The sequence below is a fragment of the Lissotriton vulgaris genome, chromosome 2_1 (genome assembly GCF_964263255.1).
Source record: "Lissotriton vulgaris chromosome 2_1, aLisVul1.2, whole genome shotgun sequence".
NCBI classification, from domain to species: domain Eukaryota; kingdom Metazoa; phylum Chordata; class Amphibia; order Caudata; family Salamandridae; genus Lissotriton; species Lissotriton vulgaris.
In genome coordinates, this window is record NC_141687.1 from 67,662,686 (window position 1) to 67,679,310 (window position 16,625).

General features: G+C 47.3%; 1 protein-coding gene and 1 long non-coding RNA gene across 4 annotated transcripts in view; one reads left to right on the top strand and one right to left on the bottom strand.

Moving 5' to 3' along the window:
• TNS1 (tensin 1) overlaps positions 1-16,625 on the top strand; it is a 1,287,061-nt gene that overhangs the window by 648,875 nt on the left and 621,561 nt on the right. Inside the window, exon 1 of one of the 3 annotated variants that reach the window (XM_086954486.1) lies at positions 3,727-4,286. The exons of the other annotated variants lie outside the window; for them this stretch is intronic. Coding sequence (XP_086810612.1) covers positions 4,239-4,286 — 48 coding nt within the window. The 5' untranslated portion in view covers positions 3,727-4,238. Of the gene's footprint in view, positions 1-3,726; positions 4,287-16,625 lie in introns of those variants that run through there. 3 annotated transcript variants of the gene reach the window in all.
• The window catches only part of LOC147729590 (uncharacterized), a 145,829-nt gene that overhangs the window by 116,630 nt on the left and 12,574 nt on the right, over positions 1-16,625 (bottom strand). The gene's annotated exons all lie outside the window — the stretch shown is intronic.

Sequence of the window (16,625 nt, forward strand, 5' to 3'; positions counted from 1 at the left end):
CGCTGGGGGTGCGCCCTCATTGGCTGGTGACTTGTTACAGGTGTGAACAGGGCGCTTCTCTGGTGCCTGTAATAAGGGGTCGGCCACACTATGTCCAATAATTCAGGAGAAATAGTTGTCTGTCAGTGCTTAATTTGTTTTAAAAAAAGTAAGTGGCAGGGCCCTCCTGGGGAGGGCACTCCTCCCTGAACCACACATTGACCCTGCTAATGACAAAGCACACACAACACAAGTACTAACCATCGCTCACCTACAACTGTGCCAGTTCAAACTACTCCTGGCCACCCAAATCTATAATAATAGTGTGAGCGACAGGTGTTATTAATTGTCAATGTATATGTGCTTATTTCAAAATATGGCAGATAGCGCCACCATGTGGTGGAGTGTCACGCATGCCAGAGCTGTCAAATAATAACAAGGAAACCACCCGCCCAAATTAAGCACTGCTGTCAGTGTGTAAAGCATCTACTCATGGTCCGATCTTCAAAGCTGCAGATCGCAGAGGAGTGTCCTGGGCTGTCCAAATGTACCAGTAATCTAAAGTTGTCTTATATCGGGCATGAGTGCCCAGTCCTGTTATTAGATCTGGCTTGACAACTGTCACCAGACCTTATGTGATTCAAAAACAGGGATTCAGGAGTATGACAGAGAGTAGTTGTGGGTCCCAGAGAACTTTTGAAGTGTCAATCACTTTGTGCTTCCTTACAATAAGAGTGCTAACCCTAGCAGGAGTGATAATTTGATGTCAAACTGTTTGAGCCAGGCTTTTACCAGGCAAAGCTTGTGTTTGACCTTTGGGTCACACAAATGCTACTGTGGATGCTATTAAACAACTTCTCCTGCATAATTTGCAAGATAGCCCAGCACACTTTTATACATGAAATATAACAATGATGTGATAATCAAAGAGCAGAGTTGTTTCAAAGATGAGTCGATGTTGTATTCAGATGAGACCTTTATTCATTCCTTGTTGAAAAACTTTTGAAACCGCCAACGTGTTTCGTCCCATCCAGGGAATTCTTCAGGGCTGATAATGTGTACGAAGACAAGTTCTAAATTATGTTGTTCGTCAGATGTATAGATAGGTAAGAAGAGTTTGGATTTCCAGAAAAAATGTTTTATCTCCATTGGCTAAGTATTTCCATATTATTGCCCAAGATGCTTCTCATGGAAAGGCAAAGTATCCCAGTTCCGAAGTTCGGTTCCGTGCGTGCATCGTAGTGGCGTAATTAAAGTGCTTGTTCTTTTCTTGTTATACAAGAAAGTTATTAAGGAGGCCCCCTCTAAGTAGTTGTCAGGGACTGGGGGGAATAAATGTAGGAAATATGGGATGTCCCACGTTTACAGATCCACAGGACCTGTTGTCTAATCAGACAATTCTGAGTATATGTGAGTCTGAGGCAATCTAGTGAGGATTTGGCAGCAATATACAGTTGGTATGTGTTATGCTGATTGTGCGTGAAAAATCAGAAACCATTGAAAAACATAAAGATATATCTGATAGAGGGTGACACTGATATAAACTAATGCAAATACAAATTAGATTCTGGTAGAAAAAGATACAAATTTATTCTTTTGGTAAAAATTAAAACATGTCGTGAAATTAAAAACAGCAGTAAAAACAATCATGAGTATCACAAAACACAATGTTATACATAAAAACAAAACCATTTGGGTACATAATATCAAGAATCGAGACTATATATGTGGAGTGGTGTGGCTCACTGGTTAGAGGCAGCAGTCCCGGAAGCAGAGAACGGCCCGGGACCAGGGTTCAATTCCCGACGACAGGGTCGTGGACCAGGGTCAACGGACTCGATAATTCTCGCCTCAGTGCCTACTCTAACTTGGGATCACACTCGGCAACTCTGGGCATTAAGCTTGCCTCATCTCTACAACCGCCCCCCACAGACGCTGGGGATGCCTGGTTTTACCTTGGAGATACCCACAAGGGACCATCTCACAGGGAAAGCCAGGACGGGTTCCCCAGCGGTCTTCAGCGCCAGGACACCCCGAGATGGGGTAACAGTGCGCTTTACAAGTATCATCATTACATTACATTACATTACATATAGGCATCGTCCCTAGAGGGTGGTGGGGTCCCCCGCTGAGCCTCTAAAAAAGTAGCCAGCACATCTTCCTTTATAGTAGAGAAAACTATACGATATATCTCCAGTGGCAGGTTATCTGGCCCTTCTGCTTCCCCGGACGTTAATGCGTTCAATGCTGCTTGCAGCTCTGACATAGTAATGGGGGCTTCTCACTCTTCCTGTTCTACTTGCCCAAGCTCAGTTAAATCGAGATTCAGCAGAAACTGCGCGATACTAACCTGCGCCACTGAATCGTGAGTATATAGCTCTTTAGAATAAGAATGGAAAACCTCCAATATTCCTTCCATCGTCTCAACTATGCTCCCTTTGATGACCTCTCTTTGGAGCTCCACTCTCATCCAGTGTCTCTTTCAGACCCCCAGTCTCGGGGGCATCTCTTTCAGACCCCCAGTGTCTGATGCCATCTCTTTGGACTCCACTCTCTACCAGTTTCTCTTTCAGACCCCCCAGGCTTTGAGAATGCACTCTCTTTCAGCTCCCCCGGGCTTTAATGGCATCTCTTTGGGACTCCACTCTCTCCCAGTTTCTCCTTCTGATTCTCAGTCTCTCCTGGCATCAGCTATAAACCGTCATTTTCTGTCGCCATTTTTCCAGACTCGGAGTCTGACATCTCGTCCGTATCCCGGTCTCGGCCGCCTAAATACTCTGACTGCCCAGTCTTTGCTGCCCCGCCCTCTCGGTCCTTGCTGGCATCTCTGCAGGGCCGGACTGGGAACCAACACCGGCCCTGGCAAAGTGCTCGGCCGGCCCACCCTCCCTCCCCGGGGAGGGAGGGGGGGGGGGGGGAGGGGGCGGCGGAGGGGAGAGGGTGGCCGCGCACTTTGCCAGGGCCGGTTTTCGGCCGATTTTGTTACAGGGCCGCTTTTGCAGCTATGCTGCAAAAACGGCCCTGTAACAAAAACGGCCCCCAGGGGCCCCAAACCGGCCCTCACCCGTGCGGCCCACCGGGGGATTGCCCGGTGCCCGCAACGGCCAGTCCGGGCCTGCATCTCTGTCAGACTCCCTTTCAGACACCTGGGCCCTCTCTGCCCGTCCACGAAGGAAGGACAACTCGTGTTCTTAAAGGTTCTTCCTTCCTTCCTTCAAGAGCTACTCGCCTTCAGAAGACTCCTCAAGACCTGGCTCTTCGAGCAGTAGCAGCGCCCCCCCCCCCCCCCCCCCTCCCCCCCCCCCCTCAGCGCCTTGAGACCCTCAGGGATAAGTAGCGCGCTTTACACGTACTCTGATTGATTCCCTCCTCCTCCTCCTCATCACCCCAAAAACTAGAACTACTCTGGGGTTCCACTGCGGAGATAACGCGCCTCCAGCACCCGCTTCCCCACTCGTCCACGTGCGATCCCCGTCACACCTCTGTAGCTGTCTGTGACTTGCATTTTTCACATCCTATATACATTGGGCATGGAGTTACATCCCCTCTTCGCCAGCCTCTCGGATGTCCTCCTGCATCTTAATTCCCTGAATTGGGCGGGTGGGAGGGAGGGGGGGAGGCCAGCGGTGTTACCGCCGCTGGGCGTGTGCGTATTATACTTGGACAGCGCAGACCCATGAATAAAAAAAAAAGAACAGAAAGCTCCGCTCTCCGGGTCTAATGAGGTGGGGATTGAAGGGCAGTGCCGGGAGTCAGCCTTTGCTCAGAGCGCCTCTCGGGTCCCGGAGAGCAGCGGCGCCCCCTGGCACGGACCGCTCCCCTGTGTGGAATAACTTCGGCCCCTCTGCTGGTTGCATCATGTTCGGTTAGATAGGTATCCCACCTCCTCGGAATCTCGCCTCGACTTGTGACAGCGGAGTACGCCCTGGACCCCTCAGTCTGCGCTTCCGCCCTTGGATAGCCCTCAAGGCGCTTCATTCGCGTCTCCTGTGTGCCCAGCGGTACGTTACGTTTGTCGACGCGCCCGACCAGTCTCCGTACGGATCTTTATACCTCTGTTGCGTTAACCAAGGCGTCGCCCGCGGGTGGAGCCCCTCGGCTACCCCGTGCCTCGCCGGGCGCATTCCGCGCGCCACGCCGAGCCTGACCGCTTTTACGCGCGCCTCAGCTGTCTGCCAAGTCATCCCCCACCCCACCTTTCAAGGTGAGCTGGGCGTGGAGCAGGGGGAGAGCTGGTGGAAGGCGAGGGCAAGGGCTGGATGCCTCTTCCCGCGGCGCACCTGGACGGGGGGACCTTGGAGGCGGAGGTGAGAGCGCGCTTTTGTGTGTGCCAAACAGTGCAACGTGCGTGTTCACGCGAGCATTTGTCTGTAAACATCTACGTCAAAATCTGTACACAATGTTATGTGGTATTTCAAAGTGATTTATTTCTAGATGTGTTCATTTATTTACACAACAAGAGTTGTGTTCAGCCTGCTTCCAAGCATCCAATTGTGCCAGCTAGAGCGCTGCGCGACATGGAGATGGCACGGTTTGCCTAGGATCACACATCTTGATCAGGAGAGGAGAGGTAGTCAAGATTAGCATCTAGGTCTCCTTGTTCCTCTGTGGGAAATTAACCAGAACTAGCCGCCCCTCTTCCTTATGTGCTGTACATGTAATATGTGACGTGTGCACGGACTCTGTCTGCAACTGGCCCCGTGACACCCATATATGCCCGGGTACAGATATACTCCAGTGAGGACATTGTGTGCCCCTCGCCTGCACGAAAGAATCTCTCACCACCCCCCCCTCCCCCCCCCCCCCCCCCCCAACGAGTCCCTCTTTGATGAGAACCCCACAGGAAGGGGCTGCTTGTCTCCTGGCATGTGTTGGATCCACGTGCGGGCCAACGAGTGATGTTGTGATACGGTGCCTGCACGCACACAACGCTTCCTAGGAGTTCACATCTGCCTGCATCTGGCATAGCAGGGAGAGGCCTGCTCCTACACGCTGCACTTTCTAAGATGCGTTTCCACCGCCATGGCCTCCGCCCTGGGAAGCTTTCTTGGTGTTTTACTGCTAAATGAAGGGCGCGTGTCTCTAAGACTTGGGGGCACCCATTAACCCTCATGCACGGATGTTCTATCCATTCGATTGGATGGAAGGATCTGTTTTTAAACCTCACACACAAGCGATCTCAGCCGCTTTCCACCTTTCTTGGAGGGGTCGCAGAAGTTCAACCCACCTGACAGCCGCCACTGCAGGCGTCACCTCTACTGCCGGTAATGAACAGCAAGGGAGTCCATCGTAGGTCCAGGAGGGGGGTGGGGATGGGGGGGGGGGGGGGGCATGCCAATTTTCAAAATCCCTGTTGACTCTGTAAGTAGGCAACTTCCATTTAAACGTATTTATTTCAAGTAAATGTGTGTAATAGCTTTAAAATGTGGCATAGATCCAGCTCTCCTGGACCTACAGTGGGCACCGTTGCTGAACAATAAAACACTGAAAGCTTGCTCACCCATCCCTGCCTCAATTTACTCCTTCCTTGTTAATTTCTGGCCAACTTGTCCCACACTAAGCTGCACAAAGCCTCTCCAGGGTTTCACAGCGCTCTAATCGGCTGATGCAAGGATTCGGAAACAGGTGAGGCCCATTCCCCTCTTGGTGTCCGAGATGTTGGCTCTTGTGAGGCTGTGGTCCTTCCTTGCAGGGTCATTCATGGACCAGTGATGTAGTGGCTCCCGCATCCCGTGGCATCAGTGGGTCGGATGCTCTTGCTCTCGTTGTGGTCTTGTTTTTTCCCAAGGGGCGGCCTTGTGTTCACACTCACTTTATTTGTAAAGTAATGCTTGGTGGTCTTTCCTAGGGGTGTGCCAAATACATTTACATAATTTGCTTTTGCATAATTACATGAAATTTCAGAACAAATATGTATAATTAGCTGAGATGAGAATCTGTCAATTCGCACAAAAAAACTCGAAGTAGGCACATTTTTTATTTCGCCATCAGAATCAGATGAGTTTGGTAATTTCTCTTTGCTCTTGTAACACAGAAATGCTGATTACATTTTGCAACTCCACGGGTGGAACTCATTTGCAGTGGTTTCTAATTTAACAGGGCTCGAAGAGGGGGGCAGCCCCTCTCTTTTTAAAAACCACTGCAGCTTTAGTTAATTCTGCAGTGGTTTTTAAACATAGAGGGTCAGCCCTGTTTAAACCACTGCCCAGCAGCGCATAACTCTCGCTGCCCTTACATATGTATGCGAGGGCATTGGGGGTATGCCCAGGAGTGGATACCCCTGAGGGGAATGTATATGCCCCTATATGGAATTCTGTGGAATCTTGCAGAATTTTAATGTAATTCTGCAGAATTAGATTGAAACTCCCCCCATTCCACCAACCCCTAAAAAAAAACTGGAAACGTTTGATTATTATAAACAACTACTCATGTTTTCACTCTTCTCTCCCGGACAGTGTGACATGACCGGTGGTGTAAGACGCAATGTGGTAGAATGGTGCAATTTCTGGAACAAGCATTTTGGGAAATTCCTGACATTTTTCCAGGGTCTAGTCTTTCCATGCCAGGAATGTTCAAAGCCCAAAACATTAGTGGTCACAAAAATGCCACTCGTCTTCAATAGCAATGAGATGATTTCTGAACAGACCAGCACATCTGAAAGGCTGGTCGAGTTGGGGTGGGGGGAGTTGCATGTCAGACACAAGCCTAGTAGTTGGCATGCTGGCACCAGCTCTGAAGGCCTTTCCAAGCTGCTTCTGTGCCAACAAACCTCAGCCTTTTGAAAAGGTGAAACTAACTGGAGGTGCAGAGGGAGGGACCCTTCTCAGGACAGAGTCTGACGGATTGGGAGAGCACAGCTAACAGGCATGCCTGACAGGGGGAAAAGTATCACATGCCCATATGTTGGCTTCACTCTAAACTTCAGTGAGATGTTCCCAGAAATACCCAACCTTGCTCACAATAAAAATTCACAGAAAAAATGAAACTATTGTGTGGTAGAACTCACTTCCACCCTCTCATCACCGTGCCCAGAGTTGTCCCTGAACGTCACTGCACAGTGGTAAAAGAAGACACGAGTCTAACACGTACTCTTTGCCTTAGTTTTAAAATATATCAGCACCCTTGAAGGTTACTGAAACCTATCTTATATTACCCAATTGATTTGCCAAAATGTTGTATTAAATAGTTGACAGAAGTAAGAGTGTCTTGCAGGTTAAGCCCCCCCCCCCCCCCTCCACACACCCCCTGTTGGTTAAACAGCCAGAGGTGAAGATAGGTTCTACTAGTAACAGGCATTCATGATAATAAAAATGATAACATTTCGGTCATTTGATGATATTGTGCAAGTTCTTCATATATAATATTTTTCATATTGGCAGGTTCAAAAGCTGAGATGGCGCTGTTCGGGCTCTACATTCTCTAATACCTTGCCTGACTGTAAGAGATCTCTGCTAAAGGTACTTGGTCTGCTGAGCTATCTCGCGGCCCTAGTGTTAGCCCCAGTGTAACCCACACCGGTGCTAGCCGGTATTTAGTTGTTTGTCTTTAGTAGATGTGCCTGTGATGCAAGGATGCTGTGAATGGGATATGAGTGTTTGTTTTGCAGTTCCTCTATGTTGGTGCAGCTTTGGACAGGAGAGAACCCCCCTCTCTGACCCCCTAGCATGGACCAGTGTCCAGAATAACAATCTCTAGGCAACGTGCAGGCCTGCACCACCCGAGCGTACTCAATTTGTAGCTAATTGTACTTGGGAAAAATATTTATTTTGCTCGTGAGATACTCAAAATTAATGAATTTTGCATCGCACTGAAAATCACAAAATAACTCCAAATGTTGAGTTATGCAGTTTTGTGCATATTTAGTTCAAACACTCCCCTGTCACTGTCTCAGTTGACTTTTTCACACAAATATGTGTGTATCTGTAAAGAAGGGCAGGCGAGGTTCCGAATGTCATGCTAAAAGCATGGTTTCAGGACAACTGCTTGCCAGTGTGTTAATTTCCCTCACAGAGGTCTGCTGAGGTGAACCAAAGGTAACCTGGGCATTTACCAATGCAGCATTTGGGCCTTCACGCCTGGCGCCAGGCAGTTTTGACTCGGGGTCATGTGATGTTGTGACTTGCTCGTGAAAGGATGCTCGCCTTCTGTTGTGCCCAGCCAGAGGGCCTGCTTGGTCAGCTCACCCGGCTGGCCACTGAGGACACAGCTAACCCCTCCTTGTGGACTCTGGAGCTGCTGGTCATGAACACACCATGCTTCCAGGTCAGGACATTCTGTCTCAGACCCTTGTCATCAGCTGTTTTACCCTATTTTACACAATCACAGGAAATGAAGAGGCTGCAACACCCAGAACACATTGGCATGCATGGGGCCAGGTGCCAACCCTGTCCGTAGATCACCGGGAGGGCAGATGCCAAAGTCTCAGCCATAGCCCAGACCCCCTAACAGATTTCTCAATTTCTACTCTTTTTATGATGTATCCGTGTGCCTTCAGTGGAGCACTGAACACGAAGTGCCCAGAAGCGGCATGCCGTCCTGTGTTTTACTGTGATTATGACAATACATTCATCTACTCTGATGTAATTACATCAGACGTAAACCCCCATTACGAGTGGCCCCTACATTCTCATGCAGTCCCTGGCCTCCTGGTGAGACCCACAGGAACAACAGGGGTCTCTTGACTTCACCCAAAGGCGACCACACTCTCCTGTTGACAGTGGAACGAGGAACAACTCGGGAATCACACCTCGTATAGCAAACAGCTCCTGTAATTCCTCATTGTTTGGGTAACCAACTGTGCCCAACTCAAGATGGGCTGGTTGTACCCCACCTGGAAATACCTGCTCCTCCTGGCACCGGCATCTCCAGCAATAGGGGAATGCGAGCTGCTTCCCAGGCCTCTCGGATTGATGCCGCGAGTCCAAAAGAAGAAATGTAAAACTCATGTTCCTATTTTACCAGAAGTGGCAAACATTTGCTCCTATCTACTTGTTTTCAAAATTACAATTGTGAAGGAGACATACAACCCGACCGTATTATCTTATGCAATTCATGCATTAAAGACATTTTTACATGGCTTGATGTCATGTGTGACATACTCTGCTGGATAACAACACAGTGCATTCTGGGACTTGCAGTTTTGCTTTAATGTTCATTAGCTCTGATGTCTAGTTCCACACCCGAGGTATAGAGTCCTACTGCAATTTTAAGCAGGTTTGACCACAACACATCCTTTAAACTCCATGTTTTCAAGCGTGCACTCGAAGAAAAGCGCACCTCCACTTACTAGCTGCATTCAATACTGGGTTTATGTACTCCACACTCCGCGGAGCACTGGGAGTTCCGAAAAACTCACGAACCACCGTTTTTTCCTTGCTCGCCAGCTATAAGGTGGCTAGCGAGGAGAAATCCAACGCTACATCACCTCCCAGAGAGATTTAACAACGCAGGCGGTCGCAGATGGTCGCGACTGCTCACGTTGAGAAACCATCCGTTCATGTTGAGGAAGCTGCAGCTCAAGTAGAAAATGGACTCGAGCGGCAGGAAAAAGCAGCGCCCACTTGCGCTGTGCAAGGTGCAGTTCGCACTGATTTTCCAGCGCTGGACAAACACACGGTGCTAAAAACAACAGTGAACGGCGTGACCTAACACACTCCACCACATGAGGAACTTCACGTTACATGGCAGAGTTTTTGGGTCACTGTGCGGACTTCCGTGTAGTTGAATTCTGCCCAGGCCTATACTCTAAGTGCAACGCCTCCTACTCCATGCATTCAACACTATTCTCAAAGAGCACCTCCCCCTACTCCATACATTCAACACTGCACTCAATGCACAACTCCTCCCACTGTAACACAATAACATCGGATGACCCCTCATCTAGTCTGCTCAGCAATTATGGTTATAGATATAATTTTGTATAAAGTGCCTAAATCCATATATATGTTTGGCTTCTCATTGACATTCTATGCAAACTGTAATTGGCCATTATAGGCTACGATTGGTCAGTAAGAGTTCTGTCTCTGTGCCTGCCTGAGGGCTCAATGCTACGTGTGACACTATCAGACAGCTCAAGATGTCCTTCCTACAGCACTTGGCATGCTGGGATATGTAGTTTCACTTGCACCATGATAAATCTAGGCTTGAACGTTTCAGCATGCAATGTTGGGCGGACCTAATGTCAGAACTAGAGGAGGGGCACCTGTCACTCACACTTGGGTCTACGTCGCAGCTGTGCATGTCTCTTGGATTGTCCACTCGTGGCTTCTACTTCTTGTGAATTTACAGATTTATTTTAACGCCAGTGATGCAGACTCCTGGGTATTTTTTAAACAATCGTCCAGCACCCTTAGCGGCCCAGTCCTTGGCCTTTGGGGTGAGTGAGTAACGAGTTCCCGCTCCCTCACACGCAGACCGCCGCTGATCCGTGGATAAACACTGCGGGGCTCGAGTAAACAGAAGCAGCTGCAGACCAGGGACAAATTAGGAAATGTTCAGGGCCCGGCCGGGCTGCTAGAAGGAGCTGGGCCGTCTGGGAGCGCTGTGGCTCAGAGTTTAACCCGTCTGCCCCGGAAGCAGAAGACAGGCCTCCTTTTAGGGTCTCTGGCTTGATTAGATGTGTGATCCTGAGCAGAGATTAATTAATTAATTTTGCCAGTGTGATAGTTCAGACATTTCCAGGCCCCGTTACCTAAAACAATGGCCAGAGCGGCAGGTATCAGTCATTATTAATTAATATTGAATGAATAAGCAACTGTTGCTGTCCTCGCCTCTAAATTAGATAGAGAGCACCACTTTGTGGCGAACTATCATAAGTGGCCGTGTTGGCAAACCACTGGCTCAAATCAAGTCCTGCTCTACCTGTCCCTGCTAATGGGGCGCTACTAGAAACTCAAGTCAAGTCAAAATATACTTTTATTTGATTCATTAAAAAAATCATAAAAGGATGGACAACCATCATAAAACGCAGTGCTTTGGAATATACATTTTTAAAAACCTAAAAAGACTTAAGGTCGATGTCAGAATAAGGAGATGCTTATTATTTTAAAAATGATGACCAATATAACAATGCATTTGGGAAAAATCTGCTAATTAGTTGGCTGCTTGGCAGGGTCGCATTTTGCCAGTTCATTTGCTGCGATTTTCCATAGTATTATGGGTCTACAGGACAGGGGAATTGACGACCCTCCGAGACATTTAATGACCGCTGCTCTACATGTTCTTGTTTGTTCCTTCCTTAGAGCCTCCCGGAGAATGGATTTTCGGGCTTCCAATAAAACAAGAGCAAGTACATAGAAAATATAGTAGTGACTCTTCCCCTTGACCACAGAGACGGCACTCCTTGGATGGCCATGTTTGTTTCCATTTTGGGGTCAAATCCTTTGAGGGGAAAGACCCCATGCGTATCAAAGTCAGATAATGTTTTTTCTGATGGGAGAATTGTTCCAAAAGGTATTGTTGCGGCTTCAGCCTCTGATAATCCTTAATCACAGCCCAGGCATGATGTTTTTTTGCAAAGGACGTTTTATCAGTTAATAAAGAGGTCCGTTTGATAGCGTTATTGACTACGATTTTAGCCAAGCATCCTCTAGCTGTAATGCCGACAGGGATTCCTTCAGGGCTGCTGTGGTTGAGTTAGCTAGGCTCTTTTGGTTTTCAATCTCGACCCAACAATGGTGGGCTAGGGTGTTATCTTCTGCCTCCCTCATCCTCCAGTAGTATTTTACTAGGGCGCCTTGTCTGGCCATAATCTGATTTTTTAGACCATATTCTAGGCGGATTTGTGCCTGGGAGGTGTGTAGCGGAATTGAGAACAGTCTCTTGAATAGTGTAGATTGTGCTGTATTTAGGACTGTGGCATCTTTAGTGTTCAGAATTTCCGAGCCGTATGAAATGGAAGGTAAAAATTTTGCAACAATCACTTTAAGCAGAGGGGCGGTGGAGCATCCTATAAGTTTCTTCCTTAGAGTTTTAAAGGCGAACAACAGTTGTTTGGCTTTCAAGCGACCTTGGTCCAAGTGTGATTTGAAGTTAAGCTTACAATCTAACTGAAAGCCCAGGTATTTGTAGCACGTAACCCTTGTCAATTGATGCTCACCCAAATTCCAGGAAAAAGTTAGACTTTTCGGTGTTTTAATAGATTTCGAGAAACACATAACTTTTGTTTTTTTATGGTTAATCGTGAGTTGGTTCGAGGTGGCATAGTCTCCTAGTTCTGTGCTCAGTTTCTGTAGGCCTATGGGAGTTTGTGCTATCAGGATGATGTCCTCGGCATATTGGACACAAGAGATCATTTTTTTTCCCAATTTTGGAGGGTCTGCTTGGATTAACCTGAGGTGCTTATCGAGGTCGGAGGTGTAAATGTTAAATAGACAGGGTGCCAGTACGCAACCCTGTTTTAGCCCATTGGATGTTGGAATTACTAGAAACCAGAAACTAGAAACTCGGCCTGTGCAAAAGTCTTGTTACATTCATGTCATCTTAGTAATTTTGCATTATATACATTTAGCAAAATTTTGGAACTCTCTTGAGTGTAAAATTTCACACACTTTTTTTGTTCCTCCTATTAGTTTGGTCAAGACTCAAAACAGTGTTTTGCAGAAGACTGGTTTATGTAGAAAAACTGGCATGAGAGACATTCTCTCCTCCAATTAGTCCCCTGACCGGTGTCTCCTGTGACTTTTGAATGCGAGGCACGTCCTCACTTTCAATTCTCACTTGAGATATCTTGAACTGTACTTGGTTTCATTTATTCTCAGTTTAACGTACAGTTAAAGAGTAAGTCCCTTCCCATGCTGGGGAGGGTATCTGGCTTTGGGAATGGGAAAGGGAAAATCACAGTCCGGTGTACGCCTCAGGTGCAGATTGTAACTTTGCACTTGTCTGCAAGGTGCCAAGTTCTCCACCTTGAAGGTGTCTCATTTACTGTCACTTCCACCTTACTCAGCCCTTAGCAAAATATCTCACAGAGAGAGAGAGTAGGGGTGAGTGAAACTCGCTACATTTTCTGTAGTGTTATTTTATAAAATGACTGGAAAATTATGTGAAATTTCAGGTACCTTCAGACACTGCCTTCCCTACTCAAAAAATTACCTGAGCAGTTTGTTCAGGTAAACATTCATCTAGAAAATGTAATTATGTGTTGTTTCTGGTCGCTCGTGTTTAAAACACACTGCTGCTCGCGTTTGGATGTATAGTTATGTGCTAAAAAAATACCTCAAATGGTACATCTTGTGTTACAGTTTCTCCCCTAACAGGAGTCTTGTTACGTGGGGTGCCAGAATGGAGTCACTTCTGTAATTTCACGTACGTTTTGTTATGGAAAATTACCAAAATGATGCAATTACACAAGCATAATTAAAACGTTGCCCAGGCCGCACAATGTTGCCCAGGCCGCACACATGCGCAGACACAGGCGTGGCTGCTGTCTGCATTCTAGCCAACAATGGCTGTAAAGGAATGTATCACTTCGTGTCCATTTCCTTTCTGAAATGATGCTGTTTCATTTCAGGTACAACATCACTAAATGTCCTGACACTTGGCCCTGTCCTTCCACTTCACAGCTTTCTTTTGGAGGTCTGGAATAGGAGTGTGTGCAATTCGTATCGTGTGTAATCACACACGATTGCTGGGTAATTTACGCAAAATTGCGCGTATTTACGCGGGCTGCAAGTATGTCACTTAGGGCCAGATGTAGGTCGCCCAATACCAATAGGTAACGTTACCGACCGATATTGGGCTTTCCAGATGTAGGTGGCATTTTTTGTAGGATTCGGTATTTTACCGAATCAGTAATTTAAGGATTGGGTAAAATACCGAATTCTTAACATACTGATTTTGTAAATTACCGAATCCAGGATGTAGGAAGCACTTAAGTTAGTGCATTCCTCAGTTAAGGATTCGTTATTTACCACCAACTAGAAGTTGGTGGTAAATAATGAAAACCTTTGAAAAAGCTTTTTTTTTTGCTTTCCCAACAGTGCCATGTTGCAGACATACATGCCCTTAGGGAACATGCGCACCCATACCCAATTGAGGGCTGCAACAGGGTGTCAAAGTGACACCCTGCCACCCTTCAATGTTTCCTCCTTTCACCTAATACGATTCGGTAATTGACATTCATTCCTATGGTCCTTCAGGCCCATAGGAATGAATGGCAATTACCGAATCGGTAAATACTGATTCGGTAATTACTGAAACTTACAGATTCGGTAATTTTTACAGAAAAATTACCTACATCCCATTTACCTGTTCTTAAATACTGAATCGGTATGATTTGGTATTTAAGAGTCGATAAACTGGGATTACCTACATCTGGCCCTTAGTGCTGTATTTTAGCATCAAATGCGTTTTCATCATATTTTCTAACACAAGGGCACACTTCCCAGTAAAAATCGGCACAAAAAACCCAGTAGCACCAGCAATAGCTCCCGGCCTTCTTGTCGCTTTCATTATTTCTCTGTGCTTGCAGTAAAAGGTTTCTACAAATGGTGTGTACGTTTGGGATGTGGAATGCTAATATAACGTCGGGAGTTTCACGTAATAAGCTTTCTGTGTAATTTGCAAAATTATGCGGCTTATCCTGGCACAATTTACATTTTCACCTGTGCCTAGGCGGGAGGTGGCCACACAAATCCTAAATAAGTCGCAGCAGCTCATTTTCCCGAGATGGAACCTTCTGGAAGGTAAGGGAGGTGAAGAAGCGGAGGAGGGCTACTAGCAAGGAGAACCACTGGAAGCGGTCCAGCGGTTGCAGCTGTCACACTTCCTTAGCAGCCGGAAGTGTCTAGACTAAATCGTCCAGGCAGTCTCAGCAGAGAGGCCATGAACTGAACGTGCATTGAGTCAGAAATACTTCCTGTCAGTACCAACTCCTTGTCTTAACACATCCTGAGTTTTGACCCATAAGGACAGCACGGCCTGGTTGCTGTTTCAGTGCCGCCGTCCAGGCTGGACTGTTGAGATGGCCTTTAGGACTCGCCAAGCCCACGCCAAGCCATTTTCAGTGACTACAGAACACGTATGTTAGGGTACTGACTCTCACTGAACACGTAACCACGTAACACCTGTGCTCGTCAGCTTCACTGGCTACCTATACATCAGCGATTCAGGTCACAGGAAATGTGCAGCGCTTGGAATCCCATTCCATATAACACTAGCACTAAATCCACATGACATTGCAGGCTTCACTGCTGCCAAAGACAACGGTACTCTATTGTCCAACCCGGGGAGGATGAACGTCCGAGAGGCCTCGCCGGGGATTGACGTGGATCTGCAGAGCCCAGCAGCTGGGACAGCACCCCCCTCGCTAGGCTTGGCTTGCAGAACGGAGCAGTACTGTGGCCAGAGCTGCCAGATGACGCAGGACTCCGGGACATCTGTTCGGTTCCTGCATTATCCGTCTATAATTGTTTTTTCGTGGGTGTTTCCCCAATTTGTTCAGCTCAGAGGTGTCCAACCTGCGCCTGGTTTCAATACAGGACTCCCTCCTGAACGATCCGAGGACTCAAGCCCCCCCCCCCTCCCCCCCCCCCCCCCTCCCACGTAGGTCTCGTGCACCGGGGAACGGGGGGTGGATTTGGGGGATGGGGGGATTTGTTCTCCACCGAGAAAAAAATAAAATTCAATCCTTGCATTATATACATTTGATGATGCTCGCGGCGCACGTGCCTCTCTGCCATCCATCACTCCTTGGTGAATGAAGGTGGCCTGAGTTGTGTGTTTAACATTTTTAATTTACTAACAACTTGTTACTACAATGATGGAGTTTGTACTAATCTTGAAGAGCCCTTTCTATAGCAATGCCTGTGACCGGCAGGTCTCAGGTTCAAATCCTAGTGAGACAGCTCAGTGGGTTTAGAGTTCCTTATGTAAGCTGCCTGCAAATCACAGGGACAGACCAGAGAGCTGTAAGCATGCAGCAAATCTATCCTTGTGTTCTGTGTGGTGTACGTTTGCATCGGTGCAAGGCTTGCATCTTCAGCTTTTGATCACAGGGATGTCTTTGAGATGGACAATATTATTATTAAATGTCAACAACAATTCCTTTTACTGTATGTGCAATGTAAAAGGCCATAATTAGTGTAGGAATAACTATATGCATGATATAATGCATATTATTCTTGAACACAGATATTATAAGACATATTTCTGTCTTGTTCTTATATAAACGTTTTTGCTTGTAATCACATTTGCACGGATCGCAGCACTATCTGCCGGGATTGTGCGTGGCAAGCAGTAAAAGCCACATTTGATGATGCTCACCCAGTTCTCCCGCTGGTACCCTGTCCAAATCACAGCACCTGCTGGGGCTGCTGCTGGTGCTGCCGCCTCTGAGCAGGGAGACTTTAGGAGCAAGGGGGCGTCTGGGGTAAACGTGGGATTTGACCTGTGTATGGCCTCCACGTGGCTGTCTCGGGTGGGGCCACATGGAGGGTGGTTGAAACGTCACTATGACATACATTGTGCTGCTGTGAGATGAAATGAACATGAAATGAGTGTTTTCATATAGCGCCTGTCCGCTGTGGCATCTTAGCGCTTACTGCCCTTGATTTTTCCCAGTGGGAGAACAGGAGTGACTATGGTTTAGGGACAAATAGCCATGTTTTCAATTCCTTTCTGAACAATAATAAATTGGTTTGGTTTCT